The 19,863-nt window shown below is 49.5% G+C and overlaps 1 protein-coding gene across 1 annotated transcript in view; it reads right to left on the reverse strand.

Annotated features, from left to right (window-relative positions):
• Positions 1-17,033, reverse strand: part of LOC141582962 (mitochondrial inner membrane m-AAA protease component AFG3L1-like) — a 29,967-nt gene extending 12,934 nt beyond the window's left edge. The window contains 8 exon segments of the mRNA XM_074392407.1: positions 23-141; positions 1,289-1,374; positions 1,838-1,962; positions 2,835-2,903; positions 7,844-8,032; positions 15,735-15,821; positions 16,365-16,755; positions 16,876-17,033. Of these exon segments, the coding sequence (XP_074248508.1) occupies positions 23-141; positions 1,289-1,374; positions 1,838-1,962; positions 2,835-2,903; positions 7,844-8,032; positions 15,735-15,821; positions 16,365-16,755; positions 16,876-17,033 (1,224 nt within the window).
• Between the last annotated feature and the right edge of the window lie 2,830 nt (positions 17,034-19,863).

A 19,863-nucleotide genomic window follows, 5' to 3' on the forward strand; every position in this document is an offset into this window, starting at 1 on the left:
GTATGCTTATTTTAATGATTACTGTCAAACTGCTCTCCAAAACAATGATACTGATTCGCACTACCACAAGGAAGAAACAACAGCCCGCCTCTCCAAATTCTTGGCCACAGAGAATGTGTTCAGCTCTGGAACCTTGCAAACCTGAAGGACAGAAACACCACTTCATTCTCAAGCTGTCCCTTCAGCTTTTAAGACTGAGGATATGCTGGTGTTTACTGGCAGTTTTCTCTGTCTGTATCTACTGTGGCTTCACCAATCCACCCCCTTCTATCACACCTGTTTCCTTTTTATGAATTATTGTCATGCCTGAATATTGGGATATAAAAGGCATCCCTGGATTGCTGTTTCTAGTCAAGGCTGGGGGTCAATATCTGACTATCTCAAAAGGGATCCTAAGGCTTTGGGGGATTTTTCTTAAGTGTTTAAGAAAGAAACAAAAGACATAAAGGTGAGAGGGACACAAAAGTCAAACCAATGCCCACCTGCTCCACCTGGCCAAGCAGCTCTGCAGGAGCTTTCCCTCCCTGAGGAGGTGCCCCCAGCAGACCCAGCAAGGCCTCCTCACGCCAACCAGGCTTGTCCCATAACAGGAAAACACCACATCTTCCTATTAATCCTTATTCTTGCTCTTTGGAGCCTTGGGGCCTTACATCCAACCAAGCATTCCTGGCAACTCAAAAAGCAAAGACAAAACAAAAGTCAGCCACACAGCACCCAGATAACATCTGGGAGCTCCAGCAGGAGACCACAGGTACTTCAGACCCTGCCATTAGAGTATGCGAAATAATCACCAGAATACCACCTGCCTCACCTTCTCTCACCCCACCGTAAACCCTACTCTGCACTTAAACGTAAGTCTCAAAGAAACCACCTGAACTGCCATAAGTCCCATTTTTACTCTGTCCTGGCTAAAGCTGGTGCTTGGCCTTGCACTCTTCGTTGAGTTTCCAATTCAGGTCAGAAGGGCCTGAGAATACTGAGCAACGACATCCCCAGGAAGTCAACATGACAAAAGGATCCAGGCTTAGCAACACTGACACTGGTGCTGGGTCCTGGGATGCACAGAGCACTTCATATGGCCTTTGCTCTTGTGTCCCTAATCACTTTAAAAACATACGATGCAGTGGAAACCCAAGTTAACCTACAAGCCATGGGAAGCTTGGTGTGACTGAGTGTCAGGCACCATATGGAGCTTCAGGGTCCTGCACAGGGACCCTCAGCACCTGGGAGGATGGGGCAGGGCTGCCCAGCAGGGAGCCTGGTGAAGTCACAGGAGCACAAGCCCCACCTCTGCACACTAATTCAACAGTTCTACAGGACTGGCAGGTAGAAATGACCGTAGGGCTTTCAGACAGGGCTCTCTCGGGGATCCCACTGCAGGGCCCAATTCTGGAAGCTCCCTACAAGACATCAGGGATTTTGTGCTCTAATGATGACACGCAATGTCTGTTTTTCTTTTTTAAGCCTGCCTCAACAAGTATTTTCCTGCTCCAATTCTCGTCTCATGAAAGACAGAGCTAAAAACATATATATATACATATATACATATATATATATATATACACATATATATATGTGTATGTATATACATATATATACACATACACATATATATGTGTATATATATGTACATATGTGTGTATATATATATATACACACATATATATATATATATATATATATATATATATATATATAAACCATATATATATTTCTCACTAGAGACATTATAAATAATAGCAGATGCCTATATATATTGAGAAACACATTCCAAAGCAGGTTATACACTGCATTTTTGCTTTGTATTCAGACAGAAGCTCTTTCCCACCCTCCTCACCCATCGCTCTCAGTGGTGTACACCACCGCCACCTGGTTGTGGGGCTTGATCTGCAGCTCCCACTGGGCAGACTCCAGGTTCCACTCAAAGGTATCAACACTGCCTATGTTAAACCACACGTACTTCTGCAGAGACCAAGAGCAAGTTTAGGGCACACCACTGCATCCCACGTTGAACCGGCCCTCACACACACACCTCCCACAGCCCCTTCTCATAGTCTTAATCTCCATAATATGCCCAAACCTATGCTGAGGATAGTTCCAAAGGAAACTCTACTAATAGCAGAAGACTCTCTGGTTCTGGCCCCATGAACCATAGTCTTTACATTCTAGATGAAAGTGTAAACTGTGCAACAGCTGCTGAGGTGTGCCTTTGTCTCCTTTTCTTTTATTTTGAGACAGAGTCCCACTCAATCACTCAGACTGAAGTTCAGTGGGATGATCTCAGCTCACTGTAACCTGCACCTCCTGGGTTCAAGCAGTTCTCTTGCTGCATCCTCCCGAGTAGATGAAAGTACAGGCACAGGTCACCAGGCCCAGCTAACTACTATATTTTTTGTAGAGACGGGGTTTCACCATGTTGACCAGGCTAGTCATAAACTCCTGACCTCACGTGATCCACCTGCCTCAGCCTCCCAAAGTGCTGGCATTGCAGGTTTGAACCACCATGCCCGGCTGTCCCTTTTTTCTTTTTACCCTTTTTTCTTTGTCTCTTCTCTTCCCCTAGTCCTTGATGAGTTGTTCTTATACATTGCAAGGCAAATCTGAATCCTAGTTATAGTCTCATGAGGGCTCCTGTCCTACTTGGAAGACTTTGTTTTTGATATGTGCCAATAAGAAAAACATCACAATGAGAAGTTGATGGATACTAAGGGGATATTTTACTGAAAAAAAAAAAAAAAAAAAAAAAAAAAAAAAAAAAAAAAAAAAAAACCAAACTACATTTCTACATTAAATCAACTTCTGTCTGGAATACTTAGCCTTAAACTCAGCCTCACCTCAGAAGAGGTCCCAGGGGCAGGAATAACATGCACAAATTGTTTGTTCATGACTTCCAGCCGCTTCACCTGGGAAGAAGAGAAAAATTATTAGCACAGCTGAAGCAGTGAGTATGACACTCAACAGCAAACCACAGGGCTCATCCTGAGACCAGTCCCACAATGCAGACCTGGCTCCAGTGGCGTCCGGGAGGCTGCATCCACTCTGCTGTGCAGATTCAAGTTTCGTTTTCTCATTAATTTGGACGTTTCTAGCCTGGCCTGTGTATGCAATTCAAGAAGAGGAGTTACAATTTGGTACATATGAACACCAAAGATTCCAGAGTAACTTAAAAATCTGTAAGAAAGGCCAGACATAGTGGCTCAGACCTGTAATCCCAGGACTTTGGGAGGCTGAGGAGGGTGGATCACTTGAGGCTAGGAGTCAGAGATCAGCCTGGCCAATGTGATGAAAACTCATCTCTTTTGCTACAAGTAGATAGAGTTAGACAATGACCTGCCACTGCTTAGTTAGTTTTTTTTTTTTCTTTCTTTCTTTTTTTTTTTTTTTTTCTGTAAATTGCTTCCTCAGAGCCATGTAACCAGGATCACAACGGTTACAACCATCCCAAAGACTCCTGTAGGTAATATCACTCTTATGAATGTAAAACCACCGGCTGTGAGATATCTTCAGATTTAGTGTTTCAGTAGACCAGAAAGAGCCACAGACCTGAGATCAACTCCACCCACCCCAACCCAAAAGTGGACTCAGCTGCAGGAAGACTGATTTGGAGGCCCCTGTGACTTCATCTCCATCCAATCAATGGCTCAGTGCGCTGACCCCCTGCCTGCCACAGTACCCTTAAAAAGCCTAGGCTCTGAATTCTTGGGAAAATGGGTGACACAGTTTGGCTGTATGACCCCACCCAAATCTCTGCTTGAATTGTAATCCCCATAACCCCCATGTGTCAGGGCAGGACCAGGTGGAGGTAATTGGGTCATGGGGTGGTTTCACATGGTAGTGAGTCTCAGGAGTTCTGCTGGTTTTAAAAGCATCTGGCATTGCCTCTGCCTGCTCTCCGCCCACCCTCCTGCCCTGCGAAGAGGTGCCTGCTTCTCTTTTGCTTATAATCCACCACGATTATAAACTTATAATCTTATGTTATAATAATTATAAATTTATAATCCACCACGATTATAAGTTTCCTGAGGCCTTCCCAGCAATGCAGAACTGTGAATTCATTGAAACTCTGTCCTTTATAAATGACTCAGTCTCGAGTATTTCTTCATGGCAGTGTGCTAACAGACTGACACCACAGGTCTCAAACATTCCTCCCTGCTCTCCTCAGCTGGCTGGCACTGCAATGATTAAACTGCTCCAGGGCCTGCTGTTCTTCTTGCTGTGGTTTTTGTTTGTTTGCTTGTTTGTTTAGACAGAGTCTTGCTCTGTTGCCCAGGCTGAATATAGCAGCACAGTCTCGGCTCACTGCAACCACTGCCTCTCAGGTTCAAGCAATTCTACCTCAGCCCCGGGAGTAGCTGGGTTTGCACGCATGTGCCACCACCGTTCCTGGCTAATTTTTGTATTTTTAGTACAGACGGGGTTTCACTGTGTTGCCCAGGATGAAAACTCTGGTCTCTCCTTTAGCCAGCTTTGCATGAATTAAACTCTTTCCTGAAATTCCCATCTAGATACACCAGCTGTATCCAGGCAGTGGGCAAGAAGAACCCATTGGGCAGTTACAGATTTGGGGTCCCCTGAGACAGCCCTTGTGGTTTTGCTGCCCCACTGGTGATGGACCCAGAGCCTGTTCCAGGTGACTGCTTAGTTCTCTTGGGCTGCGGCTGCCTCTGGCACCACCTCTATGAGCAGGGCGCTGTGGTTTTGCTGCCCCACTGGTGATGGACCCAGAGCCTGTTCCAGGTGACTGCTTAGTTCTCTTGGGCTGCGGCTGCCTCTGGCACCACCTCTATGAGCAGGGCGCTGTCACCTCAGTTCATAGACCCAGTTGCCATGGAGAAGACTGGAAGACATCTTTTCACCTGGTCTGGGTGAGTATTCCAGCCGCCGCCAACAGCCCCTTTCTTTTCCTCATCCGTTGGCCCCTCAGAGGCCTTGTGGCCCCACCGTGGAAACTCTCCATCTCTCCCTAGTTTGTAGAAAGAAGATCCTTGGTTTGAGGAGGTTTCTCCTCAGCTGCACATAATCGAGGTGCAATTTGGAGAAATGCTCTCTGGATTTGAAATCTGGTCTAGAGTCCTGGCTCTGAGGGCCTTCTGTGTGTCTTTACTTTGTTTTGAGTGTCTATGTACACAGAGGAGGTCCCTGAGGAAGCCAGTGGTGGTTCCCCGTTTGTCTGGTCTCTCCCCGTTTGCTGGTCTACTGTGTTCAGGGACCCCAGAAGGAAGCTCGGCAGGCCTAACTCAGGGTGGTTGTCCACTGTTCTGTCTTGCCCAGAGAGTGCGCATTACAACTCCTGGCCGGAGGCCATCCCATCCCACTTTGAGTGAATCAGAGATGATAGGAGCCTTGCCAGGTCAATACTGAATGCTGACCAGGGGGACCAGAGTGGGTTTTGTGCATGTATTTTGCTGTGGTTGGAATGGGACGTGTGAATTCAGTTTCCCCCACATAACCTGTTGTAAAAGGGAGGGGCTGTTGCTTGGGTTCCACTAACCAGAAAAAGATGACTTTAGTAATGCACCTTGAGCCCCACAGCAGTGGCACAGTGAGCAGCTGCACAGAATAGGGGAGCTGTTTCATCAAAAACCACCCTGTTCTTCTGCAGCCAGGAGCTGCAGAGAAAGGGAACCTGGAAAGACAGCACACCTGCAAAGGGAGATAATTTGTTACCAGCCAGGCTTCTGGCCTCTCTTTTGCTGTGCAAACCTGGTGGGTGAACGGTGGAAGTTGCTGTCTGTCTCCTCTGGAAGATTTTGTTAGTAGGAAAAGGATTTGTGTGGTGAGTCCTTTCTGTCTTTCTATGTCATTCTGTTCTGGAGGGATACACAGGGCATGAATGGGTTTGTGTCAGACAACCAGTCTTAAAGAACACATAGTATTGTCACATTTAGCCTTAAGAATCCTCTTGAGCAGTTAAAATCCTTTGAAAGCTGGATGATACTGCCCTAGATTTTTTTTTTTTTTTTTTTTTTTTTTTTTTTTTTTTTTTTTTTTTAGCTAGAGTTTTGCTCTGTCACAAGGTGCCAGGCTGGAGTGCAGTAGCACAATCTTGGCTCACTGCAACCTCTGCCTCCCGGGTTCAAACAATTTTCCTGCTTAGCCTCCCAAGTACCTGGGGCTACAGGTGTGTGCCACCACACCCAGCTAATTTTTGTATTTCAGTAGAGATGGGGTTTCACCATGTTGGCCAGGATGGTCTTGATATCTTGACCTATGATCCACTTACCTCGGCCTCCCACAGTGCTGGGATTACAGGCGTGAGCCACCGCGCCCGGCCTGTCCTAGACTCTCTGGGGAAACCAATGGTCACTGCCCCAAGCCGTAGCTCAGTCACTAAGACTTGGCCATTTTTTCTCTAAAAATATATTTATGTTATATGCATTATATGATCTCTCTATATGATATAAATATATTTTATATAGTGTATAATATAAATAAGTTTAATATAAAATATAAATATATGTAGAGTTCTTTATAGAGATGAGGTCTCAACATGTTACCCAGGCTGGTTTCGAACTCCTGGCCCTAAGTGAGGCTCCCACCTCAGCTTTCCACAGTGTGGGGATTACAGGCATGAGCTGCTGTGCCAGGGAGCTTTGCTCTTCTCAATGGTGGCCTGGGGTCAATTTCAGGCTTAGGGAATGAGTTCTTTCTGGTTTAATACGTGTGGGATTTTTGCCATTTACTGATTATTTTTCCTCTATTGATAGCTTTTGATCTCTTGTCTTGAATTTTTATTTCTCTGAACTATTAATGGCACCAATGGACTGTGGAGTGACTACTGTCATCACTCTATCTGTATCGGGGAGGCACAGCTGCAACTATATGCCCCATGGAGCCAGCGGGAGCCAGAGACAAGTGGGTGCCTCACCACTTCTGAATTGAGGCAGGAGCTGCCCAGTGCCACTGTGGCTGCCAAGCGACAGCCGCAGACACGGCATCCCCAGGTATTTCTGTACTCTTGGGACCTGGGAGCAGGTGGGAGCCCTGACCCTCCAGGGGAAGCTGCAGCCACTACATCCTGACTGTAGACCTTGGCCTCCCGGGCCTTGCTGCCTCCCTCACACTGGGCACAGCTGCTGCTGCCCGTGCCTGCTCTGCTGCCTGGCTTCTCCCCATTGCTGGCACCAATTCTGATCTCAGAGCAGTTTGGGGTTAGCCCAGGTGCACAGGCTCAGGGCAGCACTGATGCACCAGCCCCTGCTGCCTTGGCCCCCTCTGGACTTTGGGTGCCAACTAGCACAGGAGGGAGGCTGAGTGGGGAAAGGACAACTTTGTGCTGGCCTGCAGGTGCCCCATGGCATTATCAGCCTGGGAGCCATGGATAGTGGCAGGAGGCAAGCAAACTCCTGGGTTGACAGGGATGGGTCCCCAGTGAGGCCCCACCTTCAGGCCAGGGATGCCAGTCCTGCAGACCAGAACCAGAGTGGGAACTTGTGTGCCTCTTCTGAGCCCACCCATGGTGACCCATAGGCCAGTCAGTGCACCCTTCCTCCCCTCTGAGGCCCATAAGAGCCCGGGGCTCAGCCAGAGCAGAGCAGATGTCGGGATGTCCAGCTGTGGAGAGGAGCTGTCCACTCCAGGGTCTCCTCTCTGCTAGGAACTGAACACTCATCGAGACACCTGGCTGTGGACAGGAGCCGCCCACTGTGGGAGACTGAGCTGTTCTATTGCTTGGTCAAGCACCTCCCTCCACTTGTCTGTGCTTCATTCTTCTTGGTTGCAGGACAACAACTTGGGACCCATCCAATGGTGTAACACAAACAGGGCAGTAACATGGCCTTCACTCATCACAGTGTGGGCAAAAAGAAGCAGAGAAGAACTGCAGCCCTTCCGGGGTCCAGACCTGGGGGTCCCCAGCTGGGGCCATGACTCCCTCCTTGGGCCCTGGGGTTCCTGGCATCTTCGAGCTTCTGGATTCATGTTCCCCAGTGCTGGTTGTGGAAGCTGCTAGTGGTATGCCTGGTCGGGCCACAGCCTCGCAGAAAACTGGCACCTGCACCAGCACCTGGACCTCCCCACCCTGCTGTAGCAGCTGGCATGTCAGACTGTGCTCAGTGGCCAGACCGCACACTTCCTCACACACCCTTAGCCATTCCACACCTGAGTCTCCCCTGGCAGGTGTGGGACCCAAGCTGGTAGCAAAAACCAAGCACAGCCTGCCAGGGCAAGCAGACAAAACAAACCCAGCAGCCCAAGCAAAAATCGGGCAGAGGCACCGCTGGCCACAGAGGTTTCCAGCCAGAAAAACAGCACTTCAGAGGTCCCGTAACACCACCTTTGGGGAGATTCTAAATGTAAAAACTGCTTACCATCTCTTTGACATGCCACATGCATCTGTGGTTGTTATAACTTTAGTTGAGATGTATTTTTACCAGCTACAGTGACTCAGGCCTGTAATTCCAGCACATTAGGAGGCTAACGCAGGCAGATCACTTGAGGCCAGGAGTTTGAAGCCAGCCTGGTCAACATGGTGAAACCCCATCTCTACTAAAAATACAAAAATTAGATATTTTGTATTTTGTATTTTTACAGGCATGGTGACCCATGCCTGTAGCCCCAGCTACTCGGGAGACTGAGGCAGTAGTATTGCTTGAACCCAGGAGGCAGTGATTACAGTGAGCTGAGATTGCACCACTCCACTCTAGCCTGGGAGATAGATGGAGTAAAGCTCAATTGAAAAAACAAAAACAAAAACAAAAACTTACTAACTTATCAATAATTTCACGTAGGAGGTTACCTTTGGTGAAAAAAAAAAGTTAAAAAATCAGAAATATTGGCTGTTTGTCCCAGTTTAAATCTGATAATATGAGATTTAAAATATTTGGGCTCGGCCGGGTATGGTAGCTCATGCCTGTAATCCCAGCACTTTGGGAGGCTGAGGTGGGAAGATTATTTGAAGTCAGGAGTTCAAGACCACCCTAACCAACATGATGAAACCTTGTCTCTGCTAAAAATACAAAATTAGCTGGGCATGGAGGCAGGTGTCTGTAGTCCCAGATACTCGGGAGGCTGAGGCACGAGAATTGCTTGAACCTGGGAGGTGGAGGTTGTAGTGAGCTGAAATCACACCACTGAACTCCAGCCTGGGCTGCAGAGTGAGACTCCATCTCAAAAAAATAAAGTAAAATAAAATACTTAGGCTATATGTGTACAGCTATTGTTTTAAAGCCCCTGCTGTCCCTCTGTAAAAACTTCTGTCAATTGAGTTACTTTGCATTGTAAGAAAATGTAACCTTAGTGTGTAACAGCTAGGTAAGAGGTAAGAGAGATACTCTTTGAAATGGCTGCTTGCAGTTGCTCACAGTGAGTGATTATTACTATGAGTCAATTCACCCTTCTTTGTACATTGGTTTTATTTATTTATTTATTTATTTATTTATTTATTTATTTATTTATTTATTGAGTCGAAATCTCATGCTGTCATCCAGGCTGGAGTGCAGTGGTGCAATCACAGCTCACTGCAGCCTCCAGCTCTCAAGCTCAAGCAATCCTCCCACCTCAGGTTCCCAAGTAACTGGGACCACAGGTATATACCACCATGCTTGGCTAATGTTTTTGTAGACACCAGCCAAGCTGGGGTATTCTTAATTTATGGCAATTCGCACAAGTTAAATAGGATTCTGTGTTGAAGAGAACACAGTTGCAGACACTGGTTATTTTACCAAAATTTTCGCTGGAATGACCTATGTTCAGATATAAACAGACTGTTTTAAGGAATCAAAGTTGACTTAGCCAATAAAAGCCCCTTGGGGATACCGACCTAATAATTTGTCTGTGTAATCTCTGTATGGGATTCCTAATCAATGGTAAGTAAAGAATATCACTTTCTGACAGCTCCAGGAGACCCAAGTTATCTTGGGACCCAAAGGATGGAAGTTCACCCAGTTTATATAGTATTTGCAAGCACAGATAATCTGTGGCTTCAAGGATAAATCCTAGACTTTTAAAAAGTCTAATCTGCACACCTGTAATCCCAGCACTTTGGGAGGGCAAAGCAGATGGATCACGAGATCAAGAGATCGAGACCATCCTGACCAACATGGTGAAATCCCATCTCTACTAAAAAAATATAAAAATTAGGTGGGCATGGTGGTGGATACCTATAGTCCCAGCTACTTGGGAGGCTGAGGCAGGATAATTGTTTGAACCCAGGAGATGGAGATTGCAGTGAGCTGACATTGCACCACCGCACTCCAGCCTGGCACCTGGTGACAGAGTGAGACTCTTGTCTCAAAAAAAAAAAAAAAAAAAAAAAAAAATAGATAAAAAATAAAAAGTCTAATCTGAGATTCCTTACAGAACAAAGTTTAAGCAAAGACAATTTTAAAAACAGCCTATATGTCAAGTAATTATTCTTGCTGCACTTCATGCAAACAATCGAGCAACGCATAAAAAGATGGAGATTTGTTCTGCTCGGATTTGTCTGGAATAAAAATGGAGACCAAAGGGAGAAGGATGTTTCAGAAAAGCTGTAGTACCCCGGTGGTTAGAGTCTAGTCTTGTCCATTGTGTTTGAGTTCTTTAGGGTTTTCTGCAATATGAGTTGAGTCCTGAATTCGTTCTGGGCTGTAAGTACGCAAACTTTTTTCTGACCTGGCATCAATGAAATTGCTACTATCTTGTTAGTGAGGCCCAGGAAGCTGAAGTTACTAACCCTAACTCTGCCAGGCCTTCCTCCTCTGTAACTAAAGAGGCTTTCAGTGTTACATCTGGATAGACTGTGTCCAACAATAAACTTTGTTTCTTCTGTTTTCATAGAAATGCCTCTTGTTGGGGCCAGGCGGGGTGGCTCAAGCCTGTAATCCCAGCACTTTGGGAGGCAGAGGCGGGTGGATCACGAGGTCGAGAGATCGAGACCAACCTGGTCAACATGTTGAAACCCCGTCTCTACTAAACATACAAAAAATTAGCTGGGCATGGTGGTGCATGCCTGTAATCCCAGCTACTTAGGAGGCTGAGGCAGGAGAATTGCGTGAACCCAGGAGGCGGAGGTTGTGGTGAGCCGAGATCACGCCATTGCACTCCAGCCTGGGTAACAAGAGCGAAACTCTGTCTCAAAAAAAAAAAAAAAAAAAAAAAAAAAAAAAAAAAAGAGAAATGCCTCTTGTTAAAAAATCAGTTTGCCTTCTTCACACACATAGGTCTAAAGCGCTGTTTAACCTCTGGGAAATTGACTAAGAAGATAAGGACAGTGTATCTAAATTTGTTCTTTCCTGTGTATCCCAGTGTGTCTTTCTAACATCTGATCCAAGTCTCTTTCTTTCTGCAAGTGACCCCGGGTCTCATCAGTTCTCAGAGCTGCCCACCAGGACCCTGCAGAGCTCCAGATAGGCTTTGCAAAGGCTTCTGAAGCTCCATCTCTCCCTCCGCATATTAATAGTAGGACTCGTTGCCCTGTGGTCACTGTTCACCTAAGTGCTATGCTAACACTGTGGATGAGAGTCCTGATGCCTTTGTCACACAAGCCTGGGAACCCCAGGAAGGCACCTGTGAGTATGTTCAGACAGTGGAAATGCGGGTTCACTCCGACTCCCCTGGGGCCAACACCCATCCCAGCTACACCCCTGTCAGCAGGAAGACATCAGAGCAGAGGTCCTTCTCCCATCTCCACAGCCCATGCCTTGTTTATTTTTATTTTTATTTTTGAGATGGAGTCCTGCTCTTGTTGCCCAGGCTGGAGTGCAGTGGCACAACCTCAGCTCATTGCAACTTCTGCCTCCTGGGTTCAAGAGATTCTCCTGCCTCAGCTTCTGAGTAGCTGGGATTATAGGCACCTGCCACTGCAGCCAACTAATTTTTATATTTTTTAGTAGAGATGGGATTTCACCCTTTTGGCTAGGCTGGTCTCAAACTCCTGACCTCAGATGATCCACTTGCCTTGGCCTCCCAAAGCGCTGGGATTACTGGAGTGAGCCACTGCACCTGTTGGTCAGGCTGGTCTCATACTCCTGACCTTAGGTGATCCACCCACCTTGGCCTACCAAAGTGCTGGGATTCCAGGCATGAGCTACCATGCCCGGCCAGTACCACATTTTCTTTATCTTTCATCTGTTAACGGAGGATGGTTTGCTCGCCTTCCTTCTGGGTGCTCACACATCTCTGATCATGGTCCGAGTCTCTCAGGTGTACACATATGGCAAAATCTACCCATTTGTACCCTTAAACATGTGTGAGTTTTCATTTGTTTGGGGAGCTTTTTGCTGCACATGTGTGGTTTATCGTATGTTGATTATATTCATGGAAGCTGTTAAGAGACTGTGGTGGCTCATACCTGTAATCCCAGCAATTTGGGAGGCCAAGGCAAGTGGATCACCTGAGCTCAGTTTGAGACCAGTCGGGGCAATATGGCGAAATCCCATCTCTACTAAAAATACAAACATTAGCCAGGTGTGGTGGTGTGTGCCTGTAGCCCTGGCTACCTGGGAGGCTGAGGCAGGAGGATCCCTTGAGTCCAAGAGGTTGAGGCTGCAGTGAGTCGAGACTGTACCGCTGCACTCCAGCCTAGGCGTCAGAGTGAGACCCCATTTCAAAAAGAGTTAAGAGCGGCCAGGTACAGTGGCTCACGCTTGTAATCCCAGAACTTTGGGAGGCCGAGGTGGGCGGATCACGAAATCAAGAGATCGAGACCCTCCTGGCCAACATGGTGAAACCCCATCTCTACTAAAAATACAAAAAATTATCTGGGTGTGGTGGTGCATGCTGGTAGTCCCAGCTACTTAGGAGGCTGAGGCAGGAGAATTGCTTGAACCAGGAGGTAAGAGTTTGCAATGAGCTGAGATGGCGCCTGATGACAGAGTGAGACTCTGTCTCAAAAAAAAAAAAAAAAAAAAAAAAAAAGTTAAGAGAGAAATTTCCAATGGCTCCAGTCTCATCACCAAACAAGGCCAATGGGTTCACCATCTGCTCAGCCTCCCGTGTCTGGTCCCCTGCCCTCACTTCACCTTGTGTGAAGCGCCATCCACAGGGACCTGCTTCCAGCTCCTCAGTCACCAGAGGCTCTTTCAGTTCTTCTGGGCCTTTGCACTTGCTGTTTCCACCTGGATGCCCCTCCTGCTTGTTATAAGTAAAATTTTGATGCCACAACAGAAGTAGCACTCCAAGATCAGTCCTCTCAGCAAGGCAGTTTACTTCCACTGGAGCGTGTGGCGCACGGATGGAGCAGTGGCTGCTGCATGCTTGGACAAGGGGAAGGTGTACTTAAGCCTGATGGGAATTGTCCCTGCTGCTGTCACCCCCTGTTGGCTCGGGTTAAACCACACAAGATAGACTAATCTCAAATGGCTATTTTAAAATGAACAGGCATCCGAGCTGGAGTGGCAGGGTAGGAGTTTTGGTGGGAAGGACGGTTACCAGTGTGTCAGAGCAGGTAGCCAGGGGTGATCAGGTGACCAGGACAATTCAGGGTTGAGGGGGTAGGGGGAGCAGGTGTGAACTACTGAGGAACCGGTGGAGAAGGCTGTTTATTGGAATTACACAGAAGTAGAGATTCAAAGAATAAGAGAGCTGAAACTTGGGGTTCATGGTAACACTTTTCAGTGGTTCGCTCCTTCTGACCCTTGGAGTCTTGGCACAAGCATCTTCGTCCTCTGATTGCAGCCCCTGTCTCATTACACTGTTTATTTCCTTTTTGGTGCTCCTCATATCTCTGATTAATCTGCTTCTTTGCTTACTGTCTGGACCCGTGAGTGGTGGGACCTTGTCTGTTTTTTTGCCACTGTGCCCTACTGCTTTGACGAGAGCATGGCATAGAGTTGGTGCTCAATAAATGTGGTGGCTCATGCCTATAATCCCAGAATTTTGGGAAGCCGAGGCAAGCAGATCACTTGAGTTCAGGAGTTGGACGCCAACCTGGGCAACATGGCAAGACCCTGTCTATATACAAAATACAAAAATTAGTTGGGCATGGCAGTGCAGGCCTGTGGTTCCAGATACTCAGGGGCCTGAGGCGGGAGGATCACTTGAGCCCAGGAGGTTGAAGACAGCCTGGGCAACCACATCTGAAGCAAAACAAAACAGTAAAGGTTCTAATCAAATATAGTCTCTGTAACTATAGATTCTCTCAGAACTCTTGGAGGCTAAGGCTGGAGGATCACTTGAGCCCAGTCATTTGAGGTTGCAATGATGAGCTTCAGCCAGAGTGAGACCCTGTCTCTTAATAAAAAATAAGAATAAAATAGGGCCAGGTGTGGCAGCTCACACCTGTAATCCCAGCACTCTGGTAGACTGAGGTGGGTAGATCACTTGAATCCAGGAGTTTGAGACCGGCCTGGGCAATGTGGTATAACCCTGTCTTTACAAAAATACAAAAAAAAAAAAAAAATAGCCAAGTGGTGGCACTTCCCTGTGATCCTGGCTACTCAGGAGACTGAAGTGGGAGAACCACTTGAGCCTGGGAGGTGGAGGTTGCAGTGAGGTGAGACTGAGCCACTGCACTCCAGCCTGGGTGCCAGAGTGAGACTCTGTCCTAAAATAAACATATAAAGTTAGAAAATTTTAAAAAATGTGTTGTTGAATGTCTACAGAGAGATGGTCATGACACACTCTATGCTTGTTTACTTATTTATTTATAGAGACAGGTCTTGCTGGCATGGGGTGGGTCACTGCAGCCTCATATTCCTGGGGTCAGGCAATCCTCCCACCTCGGCCTCCAAAAGTGCTGGGATTACAGGCACGGGCCACCCCACCTGGCCAACACTTTCTAATTAAGAAAGGAGACTTTAAACCATGTGTGGAGTGTGGAGTTATCTTTGTCTCTCCTTGGAGGAGGGTCCCCATTGCTTTTGTAGACCCTCATTCAGATCAGCGACTGGTTCTAACATGCATTTGTGCAGTGGCACCTGCTGGGCAGAATCTCCTTCCTCCCGGCCAGCCTTGACTGGGAAGTCAGTCCTTCCTGAGTCCATGTAAGGAAGCAATCGCTGTGTCCCCACACTGGCAAGCAGTAAAGACAGCCAACAAAATGCTGTCTGCACTCTCAGCTTTATGGTGGTTAGGGCCACAGTTGGGGGAAGAAATAATACATAAAAATGTGCAAAACAGAAGACATCAGACAGTGAGGAGGGAGACGATGAGTGAATGAGGGGAAGAGCTCTACCTCCCAGGGATCACCCAGGGCCACTGAGCAGAGGCCAGGAGGAGGTGTTGGGTCATCGGAGGCTCAGCCAGGCAGGGGCCCGGTGGAGCGGGGAGGGGTGGACTTGGCTTGTTGGCGAGCAGCAGCCTGGAGGTGAGGTGGGGGCTGACTTCTTCCCAGGTGGAGGATGTACTGTGGGGCCCAGATGGGAGCTGAGGATGGGGAAGAGCTTGCCAGAGGAGCTGGGAGAGAGGCCAGGTGGAAGTGGAATCTCTAGGACTGGGGACCTCAAAGCAGCGACAGTGTAGCCAGTGCAGTCCCCTCTGGGTCTGAGCAGATGCGGGAGCACAGTGTCCGGATCTGGGGTGTGAGCTGGGGTGGAATCTCGCCCCACCCTGTCTGAGCAATGTGGCCTTGGTGAAGCTGATGGAGTCGGCCATCCCGTAGGTGACTGCTGGCCCCAGGCTTCTACAGGGTTAAATGAGATGGCCTGTGTTTCCCACGTGGGAGGCCACAGATACTGGCACTGTCATCACCAAGGCAGGTCAAGCCAGAGGCAGCAAAAGCCACACCTTTCTCCAGAGAGGGGAAACTGAGTCCAGAAGCTCAGGGCAAGGACACCAAACCCGTATGCTGGCCTTCATCTGTCCTCAGCCCCTACCTGTGGGCAAAGGGATGGCGGGTGAAGGGTCTTCCACCTGAGAAGGTAGGAGTAGGGCTCTGGGGGCGGGGAGCAGCAGCCCTGCTCCTGCAGAAGCAGTGGGAAAGCAGGAGTCATGGCAGGCCCGCAGAGCCAGCTGTGCACCCGTGGAGCAGATCCTGAGCCCCGGCGCACGTCCTCTGCTGTGGAGAGGGTGGAGGGGCCGGAGTCCCTCCGTCACCAGCCGTGAGGTCCCCGCGGGGCCTGCGGGTGCGGCTCTCGGTTCCTTTTTTCTTCTCAACCACTGGGGTTTACAAAGAGAAACTAAAGGCCACCCATTTTTTAAAAAGCGCGTGTGGCCGGCGATGTGGCTCCCGTCTGTAATCCCAGCACTGTGGGAGCCCGCGGCGGGTGGATCACGAGGTTAAGAGATGGAGACCAGCCTGGCCAACATGGTGAAACCCGGTCTCTACGGAGACCACAGAACTTAGTCGGGCGTGGGGCGCCTGTAGTCCCGGTTGCTCGGAAGGCTGAGGCAGGATAGGCGCTCCAACCCGGGAGGCAGAGATCGCGCCGCTGCGCTCCAGCCTGGGCCACAGAACAAGGCTCCGTCTCAGAGAGAACAACGAAAATAAACGAAAGCGTGCTGACGCTCGGATTCCAGCCAGGCCTTCTGTGCTTGGGCAGCCCGGCAGTCCGGGTGGGGACTCCTTGGGGCAGACCCGGCACCCGCGTGCCATGAGCCTCCGCGCTGGAGGCGGCAGCAGCGCGTGCAAGTGTGGACGGCTCAGCCGGGCGGGCAGGCGAGGCTGGGAACTGGAGGGCGGGCGGACCCGCGGCGGCGGTGGCGGCGGCGGTCAGGTGAGCCACGCGGGGCGCGAGGGACGCGGGGCCTGGAGACCTCGGCCGCCCCACCCGGGCCCTGCGGCTGCTCCGGGGTCCACACGCGGGTCCACACTCGCCGTGCGCGGGCTTTCCGGGCGGCCCAGGACCCCCGCGCGTCGGTGCCACCTCCCGGCTGCTCTGGCCCTCAGTTTCCCGGCTGTGGAATGCGTGGGTGGGGTAGACCCGCCCCCCGAGGCGAGGCCCTCAGGCGGCTGCTCCCGGCAGCAGGTGGGACCCAAGGCCGGGCTTCCGGGGGAGCCGCCCGGGCGCCGTTCACCCCACACGCGCGGGCGTTCCCAGGCTCTCGGGGTGCAGCTGCAGGGGTGATGCCGCGTCCCGGCGACGGCAGGGCCAGCCCCATGCACCCCGAGTGTCCCGGGCCCCCTCCGCGCCCCAGTCCCGCCTGCTTCCTCTGTTTTCTTTTCCCGCCGACATCTGGGTGAAGCACTGGTGGGGTGAGCCTGCTGGGAGGGGAGGCTGGTCTTCTGCCGAGGCATCCCCAGGCCGTGGTGTGTGTGAGGCCTGAGTCCTCCCCTCGTTTCTCCCTTGCTGTGCACCAGGCCTGAGTCTGGCACGGACTTTCAGTAGGCAAATAAAAGACACTTTTTTCACAGCCCAGAGGACAGCGCTGGGCAGAGCAGCGGTGTCGCTGCCAGGGCACCTGCCTTCAGCTCCTCCGGCCGCGCTTTAAACACAAGGAGGTCTCCAGGGGCTGTCGGGCTTAGCTTCTCCACGCTTTCTCTTGCACTGGTCACGGTGTGTGTGACAGTGCAGTCTGTTCTGAGCAGCTCTGGGCTCCTGGCTTCATTGACGTAGCAAGCCCTTAGCCCTCCATCCACCCCAGGAAGTACACGTTCTCCCTGGTTTACAGGCAAGAAAATGGAGAACCAGAGTCTAAATCAGGGCTGATTCTTTTCTTTTTTTGAGACTGAGTTTTTCTGTATTGCCCAGGCTGGAGTGCAGCGGCATAATTTCTGCTCACCGCAACCTCCACCTCCCAGGTTCAAGCCATTCTCCTGCCTCAGCTTCCTGAGTAGCTGGGATTACAGACGTGCATCACCATTCCCAGCTAATATTTTTGTATTTTTAGTAGAGAAGGGGTTTTGCCATGTTGGTCAGGCTGGTTTTGCACTTTTGACCTTAAATGATCCACCTGCTTCAGCCTCCCAAAGTGCTGGGATTATAGGCGTGAACCACCACTCCCGGCCATGATTCTTAAAAATAATAGTAATAGGCCAGGTATGGTAGTTCACATCTGTAATGCCAGCAGTTTGGGAGGCAGGGGCAGGAGGATTGCTTGAAGCCAGGATTTTGAGACCAGCCGAGGCATCAGATGGTGACTCTGTCTCTACAAAAAGTTTTTAAAAATTCACTGGATGTGGCGGCATGCACCTAGAGTCCCAGCTACTTGGGAGGCTGATACGGAAGGACCCCTTGAGCCCAGGAGTTTGGGCTGCGTTAGCTGTGATGTAACCACTGCACTCCAGCTTGCCTCACAGAACAACACCGTCTCCAAAAACAAAACCAAAACAAAGTAATAATGATAAGTTTTGAGCAGTATTTATTGTGCAGTGCTCTCTGAACTTAGTATTAACTGTTTTAAGCTTTACAATAACCCTGTACAGTACTATTGTCATCGGCATTTGAGACAGAGAGAATGGAAGCAGAGAAAGCTTTATCTGTTTACCCAAGGTCACAGGGCTGGGAACTGGAAGAGCTGGGATTCGGGTTGGGCGTGTCTGTCTTATTCCCATAAACAATTGGCATCATCAGTCAGAATCTTTCTCTTTTTTTTGAGTTGAAGTCTTGCTGTGTGGCCCAGGCTGGAGTGTAGTGGTGCCATCTTGGCTCACTGCAGCCTCTGCCCCCACCTCCAGGGTTCAAGTGATTCTCCCTCCTCAGCCTCCTGAGTAGCTGGGGTTACAGGTGTACACCACCACACCTGGCTGATTTTTGTATTTTTAGTAGCGGTGGGGTTTCACCATATTGGTCAGGCTGGTCTCAAAATCCTGACCTCATGATCTGCCCGCCTCGACCTCCCAAAGTGCTGGGATTACAGGCGTGAGCCACTGTCCCTGGCCTTTTGTTTTTGTTTTTGAGATGGAGTATCACTCTGTCACCCAAGCTGGAGGGCAGTGGCTCAATCTTGGCCCACTGCAGCCTCCACCTCCTGGGTTCAGGTGATTCTCCTGCCTCAGCCACCCAAGTAGCTGGGATTACAGGTGCCCACCACCATGCCTGGCTACTTTTTGTATATTTGGTAGAGGCAGGGTTTCCCCACATTGCCCAGGCTGGTCTCGAACTCTTCACCTCAGGTGATCCGCCTTCTAGGCCTCCCAAGGTGCTGGGATTACAGGTGTGAGCCACTGCTCTGGCCTTTCAGTCAGAATCTATTTTGGCTCTAAGAGACAGAAACCTCCTGCCCAATAACAGGGGTGGGAATACGATATTTCTCTCACTTGAGTGAAGCCTGGCTGTGAGCCTCAGGGCTCAGGTGACGCCCCTGCAGTCCTGTCACTGCCATCCTCATGGCTGGCTTTTATGTCACAGCCCAATGTGGCTGCTCCAGCCCCAGGCTTTACCTCTGTATCCCACATAGCAACATGTGCGAATGGCTGGAGAGGGGCAGCCTCGACCTTTAATGACAAGTCTTGGCCGGGCAGTGTGTCATGCCTGTAATCCCAGCACCTTGGGAGCCTGAGGCAGGTGGATCGCGAGGTCAGGAGTTGGAGACCAGCCTGGCCAAGATGGTGAAACCCCGTCTCTACTAAAAATACAAAAATTAGCTGGGCATGGTGGCGGGTGCCTATAATCCCAGCTACTTGGGAGGTTGAGGCAGAGAATTGCTTGAACTTGGGAAGTGGAGGTTGCAGTGAGCCGAGATCACACCACTGCACTCCTCCCTGGGGTAACAGAGTGAGACTCTGTCTCAAAAAAAAAAAAAAAAAGAAAAGAGAAGTCTCAGAAGTCTTTCTTTTCTTTTTTCTCATATATTTGCACACACCTATACACATACATACATATATACACACACATATATACATATACATACACACATACACACACATACACAGGCACACACACACACATACATATATGTATGTTACATTCAATAGAGATGGGTTCTTACTGCATTGAGCCTGGCCTAATGTGGTCCTTCTGCTTTGGCCTTCCAAAGTGCTGGGATTATAGGTGTGAGCTACCACGCCTGACCCATTACTGTTATTTCAGATAGCCCTGATTCAGACTCTGCTTCTCCATTTTT

This window comes from Saimiri boliviensis, chromosome Y (genome assembly GCF_048565385.1).
Source record: "Saimiri boliviensis isolate mSaiBol1 chromosome Y, mSaiBol1.pri, whole genome shotgun sequence".
Lineage (NCBI taxonomy): Eukaryota > Metazoa > Chordata > Mammalia > Primates > Cebidae > Saimiri > Saimiri boliviensis.